Here is a 17366-nt window from a genome sequence, read left to right on the forward strand (position 1 = left end):
AGCATCTTCCTTGTATTCTGCCCTGATCCTACTTAAAATATCCTGGCTTCTTTTCTGGCCAGTGCCTGTCCATCAAGATAGGCTGGCATTTTCCCCAGTTTTTATTTTTTATTGTTAGAATTTTCTACACTACTTGGAGACTTCCATTTTTCATTCTGCTTGCCTGTTTTGTTCCTATGATTCAGAAGGACAGTCAGAAGTATAAAACTCTGGCTTTTATAGGAGCAAAATATTGCTGTTTGGAATGATTTCTGAATGCACCAAGTATTGTGCTGCAGTTTGGTGTAGGTGGCACACTTGAAACTGAATCACTTGAAGTGGTTTTTAGTGATAAGGTTAGATGTTTTTAAAAGTGATTTGAATGGGGAATTCTGATGAGGCTCAGTGCAGGAAATCATCAGGATATTTAGACATCCAGAAGTGCACTTATGTCCGCCACATATACCCAACACAATTGGAGCTCATTATTAATGCACTCACTGTTTCAGAAATATTGTAACACCTGGACCCACACATTCTTCAAATGGCAGCATGACTGGCTGCCTTCATTTACCGCAGATTGAACAAATGGCTGCCTAAAAAAAACTTCACAGAATACCCACTGCTTCACTGAGTACCATGTGGCTGCATGGATCTATTCAAAATTGAGATTATTGCAAAATCAAGACCTTAGTTGGCAAAATAAGGACTTGGAAAACTTCTGGATGATCTGATTTGGTTCTAGTATCATGCTGTTCTGTGATGCTGAGCACCAGGCTAAATATACAGGTCTCAGTATATATTATATCCCAAGGATTCTTAGGGGAGAAAAAGAATTTTCTCGATATCACCATTTTTTTTCAAGCCCCTGAACTCAGCCGTTCACTTAGCTCAGCTACGATATTCTGTCTGACTTAGTACAGCAGCTTTCCTTTGCACTGCAAATGTACTTCTGTCATGTAATGAGCTTCCATTGTGCATGCATATGTTGTTGCTTGTGCATGAGGAATGACAGGTCCTGGTGTAGTGTCATAACGAGATACAGTCATTCCTCAGATGTGTTGTGGCTGGGCACCAGGCCAGACAGGAAGGGTTTCCAGTATCAAAGAAGTAGAGCGCTTCACTGCTTGGAGTGGGATTTTGCTCTGCGAAAATGTAGATTGGTTTCTGTGAAAACTAAACCATTGGGGCAGGTCCTGGTGTGGTGATGGTACTTGTCAGGAATGGATCTGATCTTAAACATGCTGATTTGGTCAAATAGTTTTAGTCAAACAATGTAATACTGAAGAAATGCCATTCTATTTTAAATAGAAATGTTTTATTTACTAATTTTATGGTGATTCATAGGAACTTGCATAAATTAGGTGTGTTATTTAAATAAGATGTCTGGCTTTCAGCCTTTAGGTATCCGAATGAAAGGGTGTATCTTTGTCCATGCCACTGAGATTGGACAGTGGTGCTTGCTCCAAAAACAGCATTGTTTTTCTGATAAGCCAGCATTTCAAAATAAATAAACAAAACAAAAAAGAAAAAAAACAAAACACCAAAACTACCACCACCAACAACAAAAAAAACAATAACTGTATAGTGCATACCAGGAATTCAAATGAACCAGCTGCTGAGCCAGCACAGCAGGGCTTGTGGAAGTGCGTTTCATAAAAGCCTCCCACAGGCTTATGGCTTTTTATTTCCTTTTTTTTTTCTTTTTTTTTTTCTTTTGTGGTTTAAAGAAAAAAGTCAGTTAGAAAAAAATAAATTAAAAAAACTTTGAAATCTTTAAAGAGCATATTTCGGAGAGGGTTGTCTTTGGATGTGTTCTTCCAAAGATTTTACAATTCAAACAGGATAGCAAATCAGACCTGCATAATACATACCTTTCAGTACACTGTAAGTCAGAGCATATTTTACAGGATACATAAACAAGCATGACTTGTGAGCTAGGGGGTCCTTCTGACAATCACTGTGCTCCTTCTCCTTCACAGTGAAGGAAATAATTCTGTTCCCAAATGGTAAGGAAGAGACCTATCAGCACAGAAATCAGAAGCAGGTGCTTTTTCACATGTATTGTCATGAAGGTCTTCCTTAGTGAAGTCCATCTCTGCTATTAGATTGCTCACAAGTGACCATGCTAGAAGAGCAAGCTTCTCTCCTTGGAAGAAGGGGAGAGAAATCTGTTGAGGTCAGTTGTAGTTTTATCCATGAGTTCTCTTCCCAGTCCTATCCCCATCCACATCTTCAAGGCATACAAAAGCTTTCAAATTCTCTTCTCTTTTTACTAAGACTCTGCCTCATCCTATCAAGCTGCTTTATCTTCTGCAGATGCAAAACAGATGCCATAGTTTAAAAGTCTAGGATTTTTTATTTTGACGATTTGATTGTTGGTAGAGGGAGACTCAGCCACTTCACTGACTTATCCTGGCACAGGTGGCTGGGAAAGCTAGGAGGACAGGATCCCAGTTCTGCTGCTTCATCCCATTTGGGCCTCGAGCAGCCCTCACTAAAGAGCCCTCTTTAAACTTTGGAGCTACACAGTGTCTCCTTTTAGCATGTTCTACAGTTTCAAATTAAATTGTTGCATGTTTTCACTGATTTGAGTGAAAGTGCAGTCTGTCAGGAATTTGACTTTTTTCCCCACCACCCCTTACTGATAATTTCAGATCCTCTCTCTACAGCATAGACCCCTTTGTTTTCACAAGAAGTTTGTCAGATCTTGTTTTCTTACTGTATTTGGTATTTGTTTCATTCACAGTAATGCTTTATTAAGAATCACTACGTCAAAAACCATTTTCTTCCACCATGTGAACCTTTATGAAAGCAGAAAGTTACTAGAACAGGATGTTGTGATGTGTGCTGGTAAGCTTTAGGAAGAGGACACTGTAGCCCAGTACAAGCTGTTTCACATTGCCTTTTTTGTCTCATTGTGAAATTGAGATGGAATGATTCTGGTCTCTCTCTCTCTCTCCAGTTTAGATGGGATTGTGGACAGAATTCCTTCCTCATTGACAGAGCTATTTCTGTCATTCAAAAGAAAATATTTATTCCAGAAAGGACCTACTAGATATACAAAACTCACTCCTGGTGAGTTTTGGCCAAGCAGTTAAGGACAATGACAAATCAAACCTCGGTAGTGTTTTGTTGTATGGCTGGGGATTTCATTTAATCCTGTCCTGATGGTTTGCGGAGTGCTTGGTCTGTCTTGATGCCTGCTCTGTTCCTGCTTCTCCTCTGGGTGCAGGGCAGTAGGTACAGCCTGGCTCTGCAGAGGCAGAGGAGTGTGCTTGTGAAGTCTCCAGGCCCTAGCTTCTCCCTCCTGTTGGCACAGTTGCAATGGTCTCTGCCAGTGCCCCTCAAAAAGAGGGAGCTTTGCTTATGGTGGGGATGAAGTTTGTTTACTTTGAGTTTGTTTACTTGTGCTGCAAAGAGAGTGGAAACAGCGTTGGGGAAAATTTAAATGTTCAGTGCAAGCAACTACTCAAATATCATTTAAATACACAAAGTAAGGCTGGAAAAAATCACATATTAAATAGGTTTCCTGGCAAGACTTTGTTGCATTTTACCTCTGTGGGGAAAAGCATGTCAAGAACAGTTGGGTCCTCTACTGTTTCAAATACCTCATTTTTGGTCCTTGACTGAGCTAAAAAAACACAAACATTAGTTGAACTTGATTTCTTTTTTTTAATTAAAGTGTTTTGTTAAGATTTTGTGGGAATGTTGATATTAATTCCATGTTTTGCTTCCCTCATCCATACTGGCATGTTACCTAAATGTTTTTGAAGCTAGCTTCGTCATAAATCACTCCATATGCTCAAAGCAAATGTTTTTATTACCCTTTTATAATGGAATGATGATATTCCACTTAATGCCTGAAGGAGTCAGCCTTTGATTGTAGGTGCACGTGGTTCTGTTTTTGCTGGTTCTTTTTTCACCTTAGAGAATAAGTCTTGGGAACTTTTGTTTTTCATAAAAGAGTGTCACTTTATTGTGCAGGAGAAACAAGCTTATTAGTTTGGTGAGCTGTGCCTTCTCTCTTTTCTTGAAATAATTTCATGCTTAGAGTTTTTTCTTTATTTTTGATAACACAATGCTTTTATCATTCACAAATTAACTTGCAAAATAAATACTCTGATCAACTTGTTTTCTAACCTTTTTTTCCTCTTAAATTCTGTATTCTCATTTGAAGTCATGAATGAATGCAGATCACATTAAATACATTCTACTACTTATTACATACAAAATGGTGGCTGTTGAATTTATTTTTACTTTTACTAGCTATCATCTCTTTATGATTTCTTATGATTTTGTAATTTTAAAGGGACATAAGGAAACAAAAATACAACCTGTTTTACACAGAAAAATAAGAGTTTGAAAGTCTGATTTTGTCAGTAAAGAATTGGCAGGTCCTTTTTTTTTCTGGAGAGGAATCATGCTAGCTAAGCTACATTACCTCATTTGCTGTATGTTTAATATGTTGCATCTCTGTTTGGCTGGTATTTTCTTTCTTACCTGTATGGGAATAATGAGGGAATGCTTTGATGACAATTGATTGGAAAAGAAAAAAAAAAAAGACAACACCAAAATTTATAAATACAATAATAATAATAAAAAAAGGTTTCAGGCTCTGAACAAGTGTTTTCCATGAGGGGGTGGGGGGGAGACTGTGCCTTGATCACACAGTCTCAGTTTAGTTGTTTTAATTTTGAACTTATGGGAATTCCCAGATGAGGGATTGTATGTACTTTTTGCCATTTATTTGAGGAAGTAGGGCTTCAATATTTTAAATCTCAAGGACAATGAATAGGTTCTTGTTTTTGGGGAATCCAAATAAATATATTGTTATCCTAGCTGATCGACTTTTACTGTAGATAAAAGTAGGGTGACTCTCATTTCAGCTAGGAATCCTGGAATAACCAGTGCCTTCCCTAAGTTAAAATATGTTCGTCCTCCAACAAATGTGTAAGTGCATTACACAAACTGATAGATTTATTTTCCCTTAAGGAAACTAAAGAGCTAAGCTCCTGATGTGAATAAAAGACTGGTACTGAGACAATTCCATTTTTGTCTCTATCTTTTGGATATTAAACTTGACACTCAGCTGTCATCCAGTGTGCCCAGCAGAGTGTCGAAGGGAGCATAGCTGCAGTTGTCAGTCAGCAGAGGCTGAGTCAGCATGCATAATACACAAATAGTTGCTGATTTTTTTTTTACCCATTAGGCAGAATGCTAAGCTGAAGGACGAAGTTGCTCCTTCAGTCCTCACTACTACTCTTTGTGCTCACTGACATTATCAGATGGTAATAAAGGCTTTCCCTGATGGTGGAAGTTGTGGTTAAGGTCTATCTACCAGGGAGCCCTCAGGAGGGGAATGCAGCACTAGTTGGACCACCAGTGCAAATAGCTTATCGCCAGGGAAGGCTGAGAGAGAGAGAGATTCCAGAATGGATGGGGAATTCCATGTTCAGAGGTAGCTCAATGAGTGGTGGAGAAGCTATAGAGAAACCTTGGACTTGCACAGCTTCTCAAAAATCTAAACCAGTAACTGACTTTTGTCTAACTAAAATGAAAAGTTTTAAAAAGAAAAGAAAAAAAACTAAAACTAAGTTGAAGTTTCACTAGGAATGTACGGTTTGGGAGAAAATAGCAGATTTTTGCTGAAAAATAGAACAACCAAATACCACTAAAAAGAAAGAGATTGCTGATTTGGAAATGGCTCTGCTGTACTTATTCTCTTACTCTCTTTATTAAGTTCAGTTCCTTAGACAGATACAATCTACTATGGTGTCTCAGAGCCAAGGGCATGCCCTAAATGCAGTGTGTTTTACTTGGCAAATAAGAAGACTGGAACAGAAACCTTGATGACCTTTGGAAGGAAAAATAAAGTAAAATAAATAAATAAATAAAAATTACATACAGCTTGTAACTTGTTCTAGTTAAAATTCTAAGGTCTTTTTCAACACAAGCATATTTTTATTGAAAAAAATAGAATTCACTGTCCTGAAATTTTTTGACTGAACTTTATTTATTCACCAAGTTGACCTAACACAAAAAAGACTTGAAAATTCACTAAATTGCTCAGCCTGATTTCCATAAATTTTGTCTAAGGAAAAGCATCTCATTTGCATGCTGATCTTGTTTTTCTTTCTGCTCTGTTGCTAGAAAACCCTGAATAATACCACTGGCTGCACATTCTTTGTCTTGTTGAAATCCAGACCATTGCCTTTCTTGAGTATCACCATATTTAACAAAGAATGAAAGCACTATTTCAATAATATACAGCTTCATATATTCAAAAGTTGTAGTAGAAATGGAAATACTTATTCTTCACTAATTATGCCAGTACTTGGGAAAGATGTGTGCTGCTGCTTATCTCACAAGCGATTCAGATGGCTTCTCCGGACAAATTGTTACCCAGAATGACCTTATTACATGGCAGTAACAGGGAATGCTTTCGAAGCAGAATGCAGGACAACATGACTAATTGTGTTGATGGACTGGCATAATGCTTACCATAAAATAATGATTCCCTTGGACACAAGGGAGCACGTTAATTAGGTGAATGATGAGTCTTTGTAAAATCAGATGGAAAAAGCAAGCAAGACTTTTTCCTTTATCAAAAAGTTACAGCAATGGAGTAGACCTTAATGCATTTGTCTTGTGTTTCCTGGACAATCTTTCTATATTATGCTTGTATATGGAGGTTTGAACAGCAGGTTCTGTTTTCATAACTTTCTGTATATTGCTGCTGCCAAACCAGTACAATGTCAACTGGCAGTGAGGGTATTTGGCCCTCAGTACCCTGATGTATTGTAAATCTGTTATTTTCATATAAATAGATTTCTCACCATGCAAATTAGATCAGAATCTGATCCTGATTTTGAACAGCAAATTTCAAATGACAAATTAAGGTCATTTTATCTTGTTTGTTGAGGAATAAATGAGTCCAGAGTGCTTCATGTTACAATTGTGTGTATTGTGGAGCAGCAAAATCCCAGGAGGGTCTGGAGTTTTCATTACAGAAACCATAACCCTCTTGGCCTGTGGCAAACACTAAATTGATTCCAAATTTGAGAATTGTAGATTATTTTTGCATAAGTAATTCAATTAAAAATAGGACATAAAAGCATGCAAGTTGAATGTTTACCTTGCTGATATGCAAATTATCAGTAGAAAAAATACACAAGTTATTTTTTCCAAACAATTCCCAGTGGTAAATAAAAGCTTATTTCCAATCTTGCATTGGGCTTGAATGCTGTGACAGCAGTGGTTATTTTCATGTTTTTTTGAACAGGCTCATAATTGAAAGAAAAAGTGTTAAAATGTAGAAAAGGGAGAACTCTAGGTGACATGCTTGGGATGAGAATTGGTTGCCCATGAAGAGATAGTTGGGGCTGGAAGGTCAACCTTATACTAAAATAACATCTCCTGGTGTTAGGTGGCTGTCCTGGGCTGCTGTATCTTCTGTATCTTCCACTTCCACCAGTAGTTGCAAGGTTAGGTTCATTCTCAGGCACTGGCAGGCTAGTGGTTTGCTACAGCCAGATGCCTCATATAGTTGGTTAGATGCCTTTCTGCAGTGCCAAGATGTTGCCTGTGTTCAGGTCTGGACTCTTAACTGCTAAGGGACAGTGTTTTAGAGCAAAACCAGAAGATTGTTGGGCTCTCCTTTCCTCTTCCATGTTGGTCCCATAATTATCTTTTGCAAGCCAAGGCAGATCTTTCTCCACTGTGGTGTTACATGGATTCCACATTGCTTTGTTTATAGCAGGTGTCAAAACTCATTACTTTAAGTTGCCTAATCCCACCTCATCAAAATGGGATTGATTGCTGCTTAGAAGCAACACTTGTGGAAGGTGCTGCTTACCAATTGCTTTATGTAGACATACCCCTGGGCAGAGACTGTTTCATCTTATTAAAAACACCATTGTTTCCCTGCTGCCTTCTCCTTGTTTGTTGATTGATAGTCACATATTGTGAATATCTGCATTGTACATGTTAAAAAGTGTAATAGAATAAGGATGATCTTTATAGTGTTTGTACAAAGAATTGAAATACAGTGTCTGGATCATTGCCTGAACTACCAGCTGCCCTTACCTGAAAATGGTAGGCATTTAGATGATAGAAAAACCTGCTTGTTTCTAAACTGACTGCTACCCTTGACAGAAGGTATAAATGTTGTAGGCAGTTTGAGTACTCCATTGCACAGAACTCGTTCATAGCTGGCTCATAAACACTATAACAGCAGATGTGCTGGAATATTATTAAAGAAATGGATTGGAAAACCGGTGAAACAAAAAAACCAAAACCCTGTGAGTCACAGAAAACGGAGTCATTACAAAAGTGATCTCCCATCAAGCCTCCTGCTGCTATGCCTAATGTTACTTTGAACATCAGAATAATTCATTTCATATCTTCAAGTTCTACATTAAATTGGTCTGATAAAGATTCCATCTTTCACTGAAAGTTTCAGATTTTGTTAGTGAGTTTTAATACTCATATGTACAGTGCCTTAGTTGCTTACGTCTCATCTAAAATACAAGATGATAGAAAGCATGCATTTGGAAGGACGTGGCTAATTTTATTATATTCACAGCATTTTGTGAGAGAGTATTACTTTGACTTGCTAAGGGGGGCTGCAAAATTGATGACAGTTTTTCCCAATTTAAACCAAGAGGAATGAAGAATCTCTTTTTCTAATACACGGGCTCCCCCTCCTGGCCTGGGAGATGCTTGGTGCCAGCAGCTTCATTTATACGGAAGCCAGGTGAAAGTTATTTGCAAAAGCAAATTGATTTAATCATAACATAGTGGGTCAACAGTATCTCTGAACTTCTTTTATGCTTAATCAGAGCACTATTCTTTCCTTAATAGCAATAATGAAGAGAATACTGGTGTTGTGATGAATCAGGGTTGAAGGGCCAGGTTTACCTTATTCAAATGCTGATTAAGTCTTGTTTCACAAGTACCGAAAGCGACGTTCTGGAAATAATATTTACAAATACAATCAGTGAACTTGCATCTCCAAATAACCACATGTACATATATTGTCTAATTGAACTGATAGTGTTTGTCGTCTTTGTTTCTCTGACACCTTAGCGCTCCACTTTCAATTCGTGCTATCATACAAACAGTTCAATTTAGTTGTAGTTTCTTGTATTTGAGGTATTATGTATGGTGTAGAAGCATCTTCACAATATTATTCTTATATTAGAAACATGTAAGTATTGCAAACTGCTTAACAAACTTGAGGCCCTAGAGTCATAAAACTCACCTTGCAGGTAAGAGTTGATTCCGTTTAAGAAGTCACTACTTCTAACTTAAGTCTTTAAGCCAATTTCATAATGTTATAAAATAAATTTATGGCAGAGTGAACAGACTTTTATTTGTGCTCCAGCTTCCTAGTCTTCCTTCTAAGAATTTTTAAAGCTTTAATTTATAGATAAGAACAAATGTTTATGTAGCTATTTTGTGCTGGTGTAAGTGACCACACAATGTCACGGTGATGCAATCTGTGCAGGCCCGAAAGACTTATTCAGAAGATCTACAGTGCAAGTAGAGGCAGGGCTTGCAGAGAGTTTTTGTACATTTATGAGAGTGCAAAACAAGTGCCATACTGGTGTGAAATGCTTTCACTTTATAATATCAGCCTTTTATTCCAGGGCCTGAGCTATTGCTATTTGCAATAGCAAATCTTGAAAACAGTCCCTAGAATTTTGATTCATGTTAGAAATTGTATGAAGATTTGTAACAAGGAAACTCTGAGGAAATAACAAATTCCCCATCTCACTCAGAAACCCACTTTTAGAGCTGCTATTTTAGATGTTCCTCCCAGCTCTACTGTTGCAACTCTTGTCAGTTATGTTGCATGAAGCAAAAACAGTTTTGGAAGAATTAATTACAGCAGTTCTTTCAAATAACTTATTTGTGCCAAAAACACATGGGGTTGAACTTTTCATGTGAGCAGAGTATATGTAAGATGTACATGAGAAGTCTTAAGCACTGCTGCTGAAAGTTAGTCTCATTTACACTACAAGAGGGACAGTTGAAGTGAATAGAAACAAAAGATAATGCATGAGTCAATAACATCTGTATTTTCTAAAAATTTACTGGTTTTATGCTTACTATATCCATTTGAAATTACAGCTCTTCTCTGTGCATTCTTTGTTCATGCCATGCTCTTGGTCATCTGCTTTACCACTTGTGTGTCTATCCTGACATCTGTTAGGTGTCTGTTCAGCTTATTAAAATTTACAAGGATTGAAATTATTACTGAGGTAAAAATCTAGCCTTGGTAACATCAGTGTTCTTTGACATACAAATAGCTTGAACTTGTCAGTGGGAACAAGTATTGGTCAAACAAGCAATCTAACACAAACACAGCACTGTTGTGTTCTTTACTTACTCCACTGGTACCTCATAAACATGGAAACTGTTTAATTTTTTGTACCCCCGATAATTAAGCCTATTTAAAGTTTAGATTGTAAGTTACTTTGAACTCCTTGGAAGAATGCAGTGCTATGAATTGTCAAGTATTTTCCACTAAAACATGTTGTATGTGTTTTTTTTTTTCCTTTTTTCTTTTTTTCCTTTTGCGTACAGGTACTTGGAACACCAAATGAAGACACGTGGCCTGGAGTCCACTCCTTACCCCATTTCAAACCAGGTAGGTCTAAGTACCAAGTTCATCCACATTTTCCTTTTCCTGGAACTACAGGACAAAGATAATTATATCCCTGACCACGGTCTGGGAGCTGGCTTGTAAAGACATCCATTGGTATTTTTGGCAGCTCTTAATTTACTAAAGAACCTCTAAAATGTTTTTCTAAATGACCTGAATGCAGTGCAGAAACCATGATGTGCTTTTTTCTTGCTGCTCACTTCTTGTGCTCAGGATGTTTTTTTTTCTTTTCCTTTTTTTTTTTTTTCTCCTGTATAGTACAGAATGAGCCCTGACCTGCTTGCATTCTCCTGCCATGTTTTGCCAAGTATCATACACCTTAGTAGGCTGATTCCAGATTAACATTACTTTCCTGTAGACTACTCTGAACTTTGAGGAATACTGAAGGGAACCAAAGAATAGGGGAAAGACTTAGTGAAAGCTGCAGCTACTACTAAATCATCTGTTAGTACCATTCTACGCCCATTACTTTTTTGTGTGTGTAGTAATCTAAGTTGTCATACTCTATGACCATTCTTGAAAAGTTATTCTATCATGTGATACATTTGTATAAGAAGAAGTGAACAGTTTGCTCCCTGAAGACTGAGAAGTACATGGTCAAATTATGTGTGAATATGTATGTTGTAGTCTTGTGACCTTTTGACTGGCAATCTTAGAAATACTGTTTTTCAAACATGCGCTTTCCTGCACTTTGACCACAAAAACCCCATGCAGCGCTACAGGCTTGGGGGAGAGTGGCTGGAAAGCTGTGCAGAGGAAAATGATCTGGGGGTGTTGGTCAATGCTCGCCTGAACATGAGCCGGCAGTGTGCCCAGGTGGCCAAGAAGGTCAACAGCATCCTGGCTGGTATCAGGAACAGTGCAGCCAGCAGGACCAGGGAGGTGATCGTCCCCCTGCACTCTGCTCTGGTGAGGCCGCACCTCGAGTACTGTGTTCAGCTTTGGGCCCCTCACTAAAGAAGAACATCGAAGCCCTGGAGCACATCCAGAAAAGGGCTACGAAGCTGGTGAAGGGCCTGGAGCACAGGTCCTGTGAGGAGCGGCTGAGGGCACTGGGGTTGTTTAGTCTGGAGAAGAGGAGGCTCAGGGGAGACGTTACTGCTCTCTACAGCTACCTGAAAGGTAGCTGTAGGGAGCTGGGGTTCGGCCTCTTCTTACAGGTAACTAGTGATAGGACTAGAGAGAATGGTCTCAAGGTGTGCCAGGGGAAGTTCAGGTTGGAAATGAGGAGACATTTCTTCTCAGCAAGAGCAGTCAGGCATTGGGACGGGTTGCCCTGGGAAGTGGTGGCGTCTCCATCCCTGCGGGTGTTTAAGGAGAGGTTGGACGTGGTGCTTAGGGACATGGTTTAGTGTGTGATATTGGTGGGGGGGTGGTTGGACTAGATGATCTTGGAGGTCTTTTCCAACCCTAATGATTCTATTATTCTATGATTTCAGATGTCTTACTCCTTGCATGCCTAAGGTTTATCTGTAGACTCCTGGTTCTGCTTTACTGCAGATGGTAGTCCCTTCAGCTTTTGTCATAAACTGTGACAACTTGTCATTGTTTCATTTAAGACTAATTTCCAAGTCCTCTTATAAGTCAGATGTAGAGGAGATTCCTCTTTCATTGCACCTGTCTTACTCATTAGATTCCCAGTATCATAGTGGCTTCTCTGGGACAGAGAAGAAGTGGGAAGTGAGGCACAGGATTTGAAAAGGAGATATCTAGGTAGTTCTGAAAATGAAAGAGAATGAAATAAATATATTGTCAGGCTTACTTTAATAATAAAGCTAGGCTATGAGAAAAAGGGAGGCAGACATCTTGCTTGAATTTTGTTTTTCAGTCTCTGCCCTAGCGCAGTCTTATTGCTGCATAGTCAAATCGTTCTCTAGTATTCTGCAGTGAGTTAGTAGAGAGAACTTTTTAATGAATACAGTTTTTCACTGTATTTTTCCTAAGCCAGTGTGTCATTAAGTATTCAAGCTTTTGCCTTCTTCATTCATGGTGCTGATTAATTATTGAGTATATATGCAGAATCCTTACAAAATACAGTGGTTTTTAACTGCATTCCAAAGGCACTGTTTTTATCCAAGGAAAGTAAAGGAAAGGAGAAAACTTGGAGACATTGGTGTATGTTCTTTGGATTTGTTCTTTCTTCTGTGTGTTAAAGAAAAGTTTTGAACAGCAGATGGCAGCCAAGAAACTTCTTGGTTTAATTTTTGTTTGCCTTCCAAGTATGTTAAGGGATGTGGGTTTATTACCACAGAAGAACATCAGGAAATAAATCCACAGTAGGCACTTCATTAAATCTAATTTTTAGGCAGGCATTGTGTTAAACTTCTTTTTATTTTCTTTGTCCCAGACTGGGGATTTTGTCAGCTATGAATATATAATAGTTATAAAAATGCAGAATGGGGAAAGTACGAAAGATGCCTCTTAAGACAGATAATGGTCACTTGGTATTTTCACAATTTCCGCTGGTGTCCTCTTTGTTCTCTCAGATCCTTTCCAGCTCTGTGAAGTACGTAGATTTGCAAGTCAGAGTAATTATTATCCTGGCTGGCAATTATTTAATGATTCTAGGGCCTGTTAATGCAAAGTGCTGAGCTCCTTAATTCCCATACAGTGTGGAGGTCTGAGAGCACTCCAAAGGAAAAAGCCCTCCTCTGTAGTTGCTTGAAATACATATTATGTTCTATGCTCCCTTTGTAAAACCCCTATCCTGCATCACCTTGGGGAGGAAAAAAAAAAAATAGTATTTTTATTTCTTTTCACTGATTTTTAGAAATAGAAACAGCAATAGAAAAAATAATCTAACTAGACAAGCAAATTTGGCTTATGTACCCCAAAACTGGGTAATTACTAGTAAAATGTGGAGCTGTGAGAGCAGCAAAACCATCACTTCTGGAATCACACTGGAATGCCAACATCTAAAGCAGGCTCTGCACATAGTGCTCTGACCTATGGACTGTGCTGGATTTATGCTGTTTGCTCATGCTGTTAGGGTCACTGGAGCTGTTTAGTCATGGATACCAGGTTCTCTGTAGCTACTTAAAAAAATAAAAGAAAAAAAGAAAACAAGAAAAACAAAAAGCCTTTCTTCATGCCATTCTGTGCACAGAAGTTTTCTGGCTATGGCAAGGCTGCTTGTCTCCATCCACAGATGCTCAGCCGGCCATGATCCCCTTCTTGTTGGTCTGAAATTGTTGTTACACTCTAGACAAAATTTTCTCAGTGTATAGGACTGAAAGACTCTTCTTTCCAGACGGACTTCTTTGGAGCAAAAATCGGAGGTTAATGCTTTCATTTAATTTTTAGATTAGTACATTTATGATAACTTAATCTTTTCTTTTTCTTAGCTCCAGAGTGCAGGAGGGAATCTGAAATGTCTCACCCAATTCGAATCAATTCCATTATTCTTTAAAATTTGTAAAATTACTGCATTTGAATATATATGATATGTGGTTAAATAACTCTTGTGCTTTATGTGTCTTTGTGTGGACTGGGAGTTTTAAGACAGCACTGGTGATATCAACATCCACTCAGGCAAGGCTTTGGTGCTATAAACTGACCTGTGTAAGCATAAAAGGATGGGATTTGAACAGAAAGTATTAATACTTAATAGTTACTATAGTTTAAAAAAGAAAAAAAAAAAGTACCGGGCAGGGCACATTAATTGTCTGTGGAGTTGGGAAGACTAATGAGAGCAGAAACAAAATGTCATTGTATTTCTTGTTTGCATAGATTTAAATAACTAATTTTCATGCTGTGATTTGATAGGACACACTCCACTGCTGCAGGGAACTAATCACATTTTACTAGAAGAAACAAGTAATGACTGAAAAACATGGCATTAGTCTCTTCTCCACTAGAATGGCCAAAGGTCTGATTATTCTGGGAAGCAGCCAGTGCATAAACGATGATCTCTGACATCTTAATATGCAAGAACTTTTCTGATGCTGAATTACAGGTGCATTTCTAACGGTAGCTGTGGGTAGCTCCACATGAGCTAAACTCCTAACTTCAGTAATTTTAACAGCCTGTAACTGTGAAAATAAAATGGCCATAATTTGTTTTGCCATAAACAAAATGAGAAAATAACTTATATTTTACCTGTGTGCTTTGAGATCTTTGATTGTTGTCCATCTCACAAATACTGAAAGTAATATATGGATAGTTAATTCTAAAAGTTGGCCTATTCTTTGAGATTTCTCTGTGTCTCAGCCTCAGTCCTCACAGTTTGCAGATGTGTATATTCATGTGCACACAAACACACATGCGCACGTCTTGCTTAGTAAATTACTTCCATGGATGATCTAAAAAATGCATTTGAAAATCCTGAAATATGTCAAAAGTTACTTCTGTGATTCACTTTGAAGCTGTCATGACTGCTATAATCTTGAATGTGACTTCATGTATTAAGACACCACTGAGGAAACCCAGCCATTCAGGCTGACTATGAAAATAACTTATCCACCCTCAAATAGAAGGCAGTTTGAGTAAATTATGACAAAGTTGGACTTGATGATCTTGAAGGTCTTTTCCAACCTAAATGATTCTGTGATTTTAAGTTTGTTTCAATAAATTCTTGAGTCTTCATTCAGCTTAGAAGCCCTATGTGAGAGGTTATCGGTCAGAGAGATTTTAAATGATAAAAATTGTCCTCTGACACATGACTTGGAGAACAGATCTTCACTGTTAATATTTTGTTACAATACTTTAATAAATATGTAGATTTGATGCTCTAAAACAGATTCAACCACTGATTGTATTGCTGGAGCAATGTCTCCAAGAACAAAATGGAAGTACGCATTTACTACGTCTGCATGAGTAGAGAGAGAGCAGTATTCCAAAGCAAGCTCCTTCCTTACCAGTCTCATGTCTGAGTATTCCTCATTTCTGTGTATTATTCTCTCCATCTTCATTAAATCTCCCATTTTTCTTAGTTTGGAGTCTTCGTTTATCCTCCAGACATGTCTCCTGGATTCAGAGTCCTGTCCAAATAATTGAGCAAGATAAGCCTTTCATATCAATATCTGCACTTAAGTTTCTGCTTTTCCTACATTCTCAATTAATGTCTGGGATGGCCACTGTGTAACCTCTGTCCTGGGAAGTTAGATATTTGTCAGAAGACGCTGTCAGTGAGCAAAGGGGGAGAAGGTAAGATGTGGTCAGAACAGAAGATAAATGAGGTGATGGTGGACATTAAGAGATGTTAACTGTCAAGGAGAAGAAATAACTTGATAACAAGTAAGGTAGAGAAAATATGAGAATGGTTTGCAATGTTCAGTGTGCCTCAGTTTCCATACATTGCTGTTTCTAGGTGAAAGAAAGTTAAATATTTCATCATGGGCTGAAGGTGTGGGAGCCTGAAGCTCAGTTGTTCAACAGACTATCAGATGTAATATAAACTAATATACCTGAAAACCTAAAGTAGTATACCTGAAATACCTTTTTATGAGACAATGGAAACATCCACTAAGCACTGTTTTTTAAAAGAGAATCCATAAGATGAGGGTGAAAAGAGTTAAGAGAAAGAGACTCTCCTTAAGGAGACAGCAGAAGACTGAAAGAAACTAGGGAGGGAAAACAACATTCATAGGAAATACTGCATGATTTGGAGTCAGCCAGAAATTGACAGGTACTTTGCAGATTTATTAAAAAAATCCTGAGTATGTGCCTGACAAAACCACCGCAGAGCTGGTGTTCTGACTGAGGAATTCTGCTTTGCTTCACAGGTGATCAATAAATATAGATTTGGTTTATAAATACGATCTATCTACCTGCATCTTCACAGCTGATTGACAACCAAAGATTAAGTTTTCATTTAGAATAGGGATGGATTGAGAGAATAAACTCTTCTGACACAAATCCGTGCAAATACTTTATGTGAGCACATATGGCTTTTCAAACTTGCATAACTGTTTTTCCTACAGAGTTTCACCAAAGGCTGTCAACATTTTGTTACACACTGAATCAATATCTTGTCTGTTTGCATCTAGACCGATGACAAGTGTTCCCAGGCAAACTGGGAGTCTCTACTGTTAAACTGTTAGAGCAGTCTTTGGCGTGCATTTAGCTCATGACAACTTCCAGATAATTAATTCTGAGGCATGTTTTGAGAATCAGCATGGACTGGGGACAGTTCCCAGTAAGAAGTATGCCTCACACATATATTGGAAGGCAGAATTAGGAGTGTGCTGTGGTTGTATGGACACAGGACAGTGGTCTTAATTTGTCCAGACAACAGTCCCAAGCACATTTAAGTTACTGCTATGGATGTAGTCTTGAGGAATTTGAGTACCTCACTAAGAGAGGAATTTGAAAAGGAGAATTAATTTCAATTTTTTCCCTTCCTTTTTTAGTTTTGGCAAAACTGTAATATACAGTGTTTCCTCAAGTCTCGGGTATCCACAACCCAAGAGAAGCAAGGTTGTCAGTTTTTTTCATCACTCTTTAAATAAAATTGCATCAAACTGAAAAGTTGAAGTAACTCGTATAAAGGCAAGGGAGCCAGTGTGAGCACTGCTAAAGGGTAGAGCCATTTAATATGGCACTGTAATGTAGTCCAGTGCTTCAGACAGTGCTAGCTAATAAAATTACATTTTCTGTTCATGTTTGGCAGAGATTCTAGAAATAGCTTCTCTCCTTCCTCTTTGCACTACATGTGCTCTGCTAAAGCTGTTGGAAGGGAGAGGTGGAGAGGAGAAGCGATGGGAATGGAGGTCAG

The 17366-nt window shown here is 38.2% G+C and overlaps 1 protein-coding gene across 10 annotated transcripts in view; it reads left to right on the forward strand.

Moving 5' to 3' along the window:
- Positions 1 to 17366, forward strand: part of CDK14 (cyclin dependent kinase 14) — a 327735-nt gene that overhangs the window by 210561 nt on the left and 99808 nt on the right. For all 10 annotated transcript variants that reach the window (XM_040545762.1, XM_040545765.1, XM_040545764.1 and 7 more), the window contains one exon: positions 10573 to 10636. In XM_040545762.1, the coding sequence (XP_040401696.1) occupies positions 10573 to 10636 (64 nt within the window). The remainder of the gene's footprint in view (positions 1 to 10572; positions 10637 to 17366) is intronic.

The sequence above is a fragment of the Cygnus olor genome, chromosome 2 (genome assembly GCF_009769625.2).
Source record: "Cygnus olor isolate bCygOlo1 chromosome 2, bCygOlo1.pri.v2, whole genome shotgun sequence".
NCBI lineage: Eukaryota > Metazoa > Chordata > Aves > Anseriformes > Anatidae > Cygnus > Cygnus olor.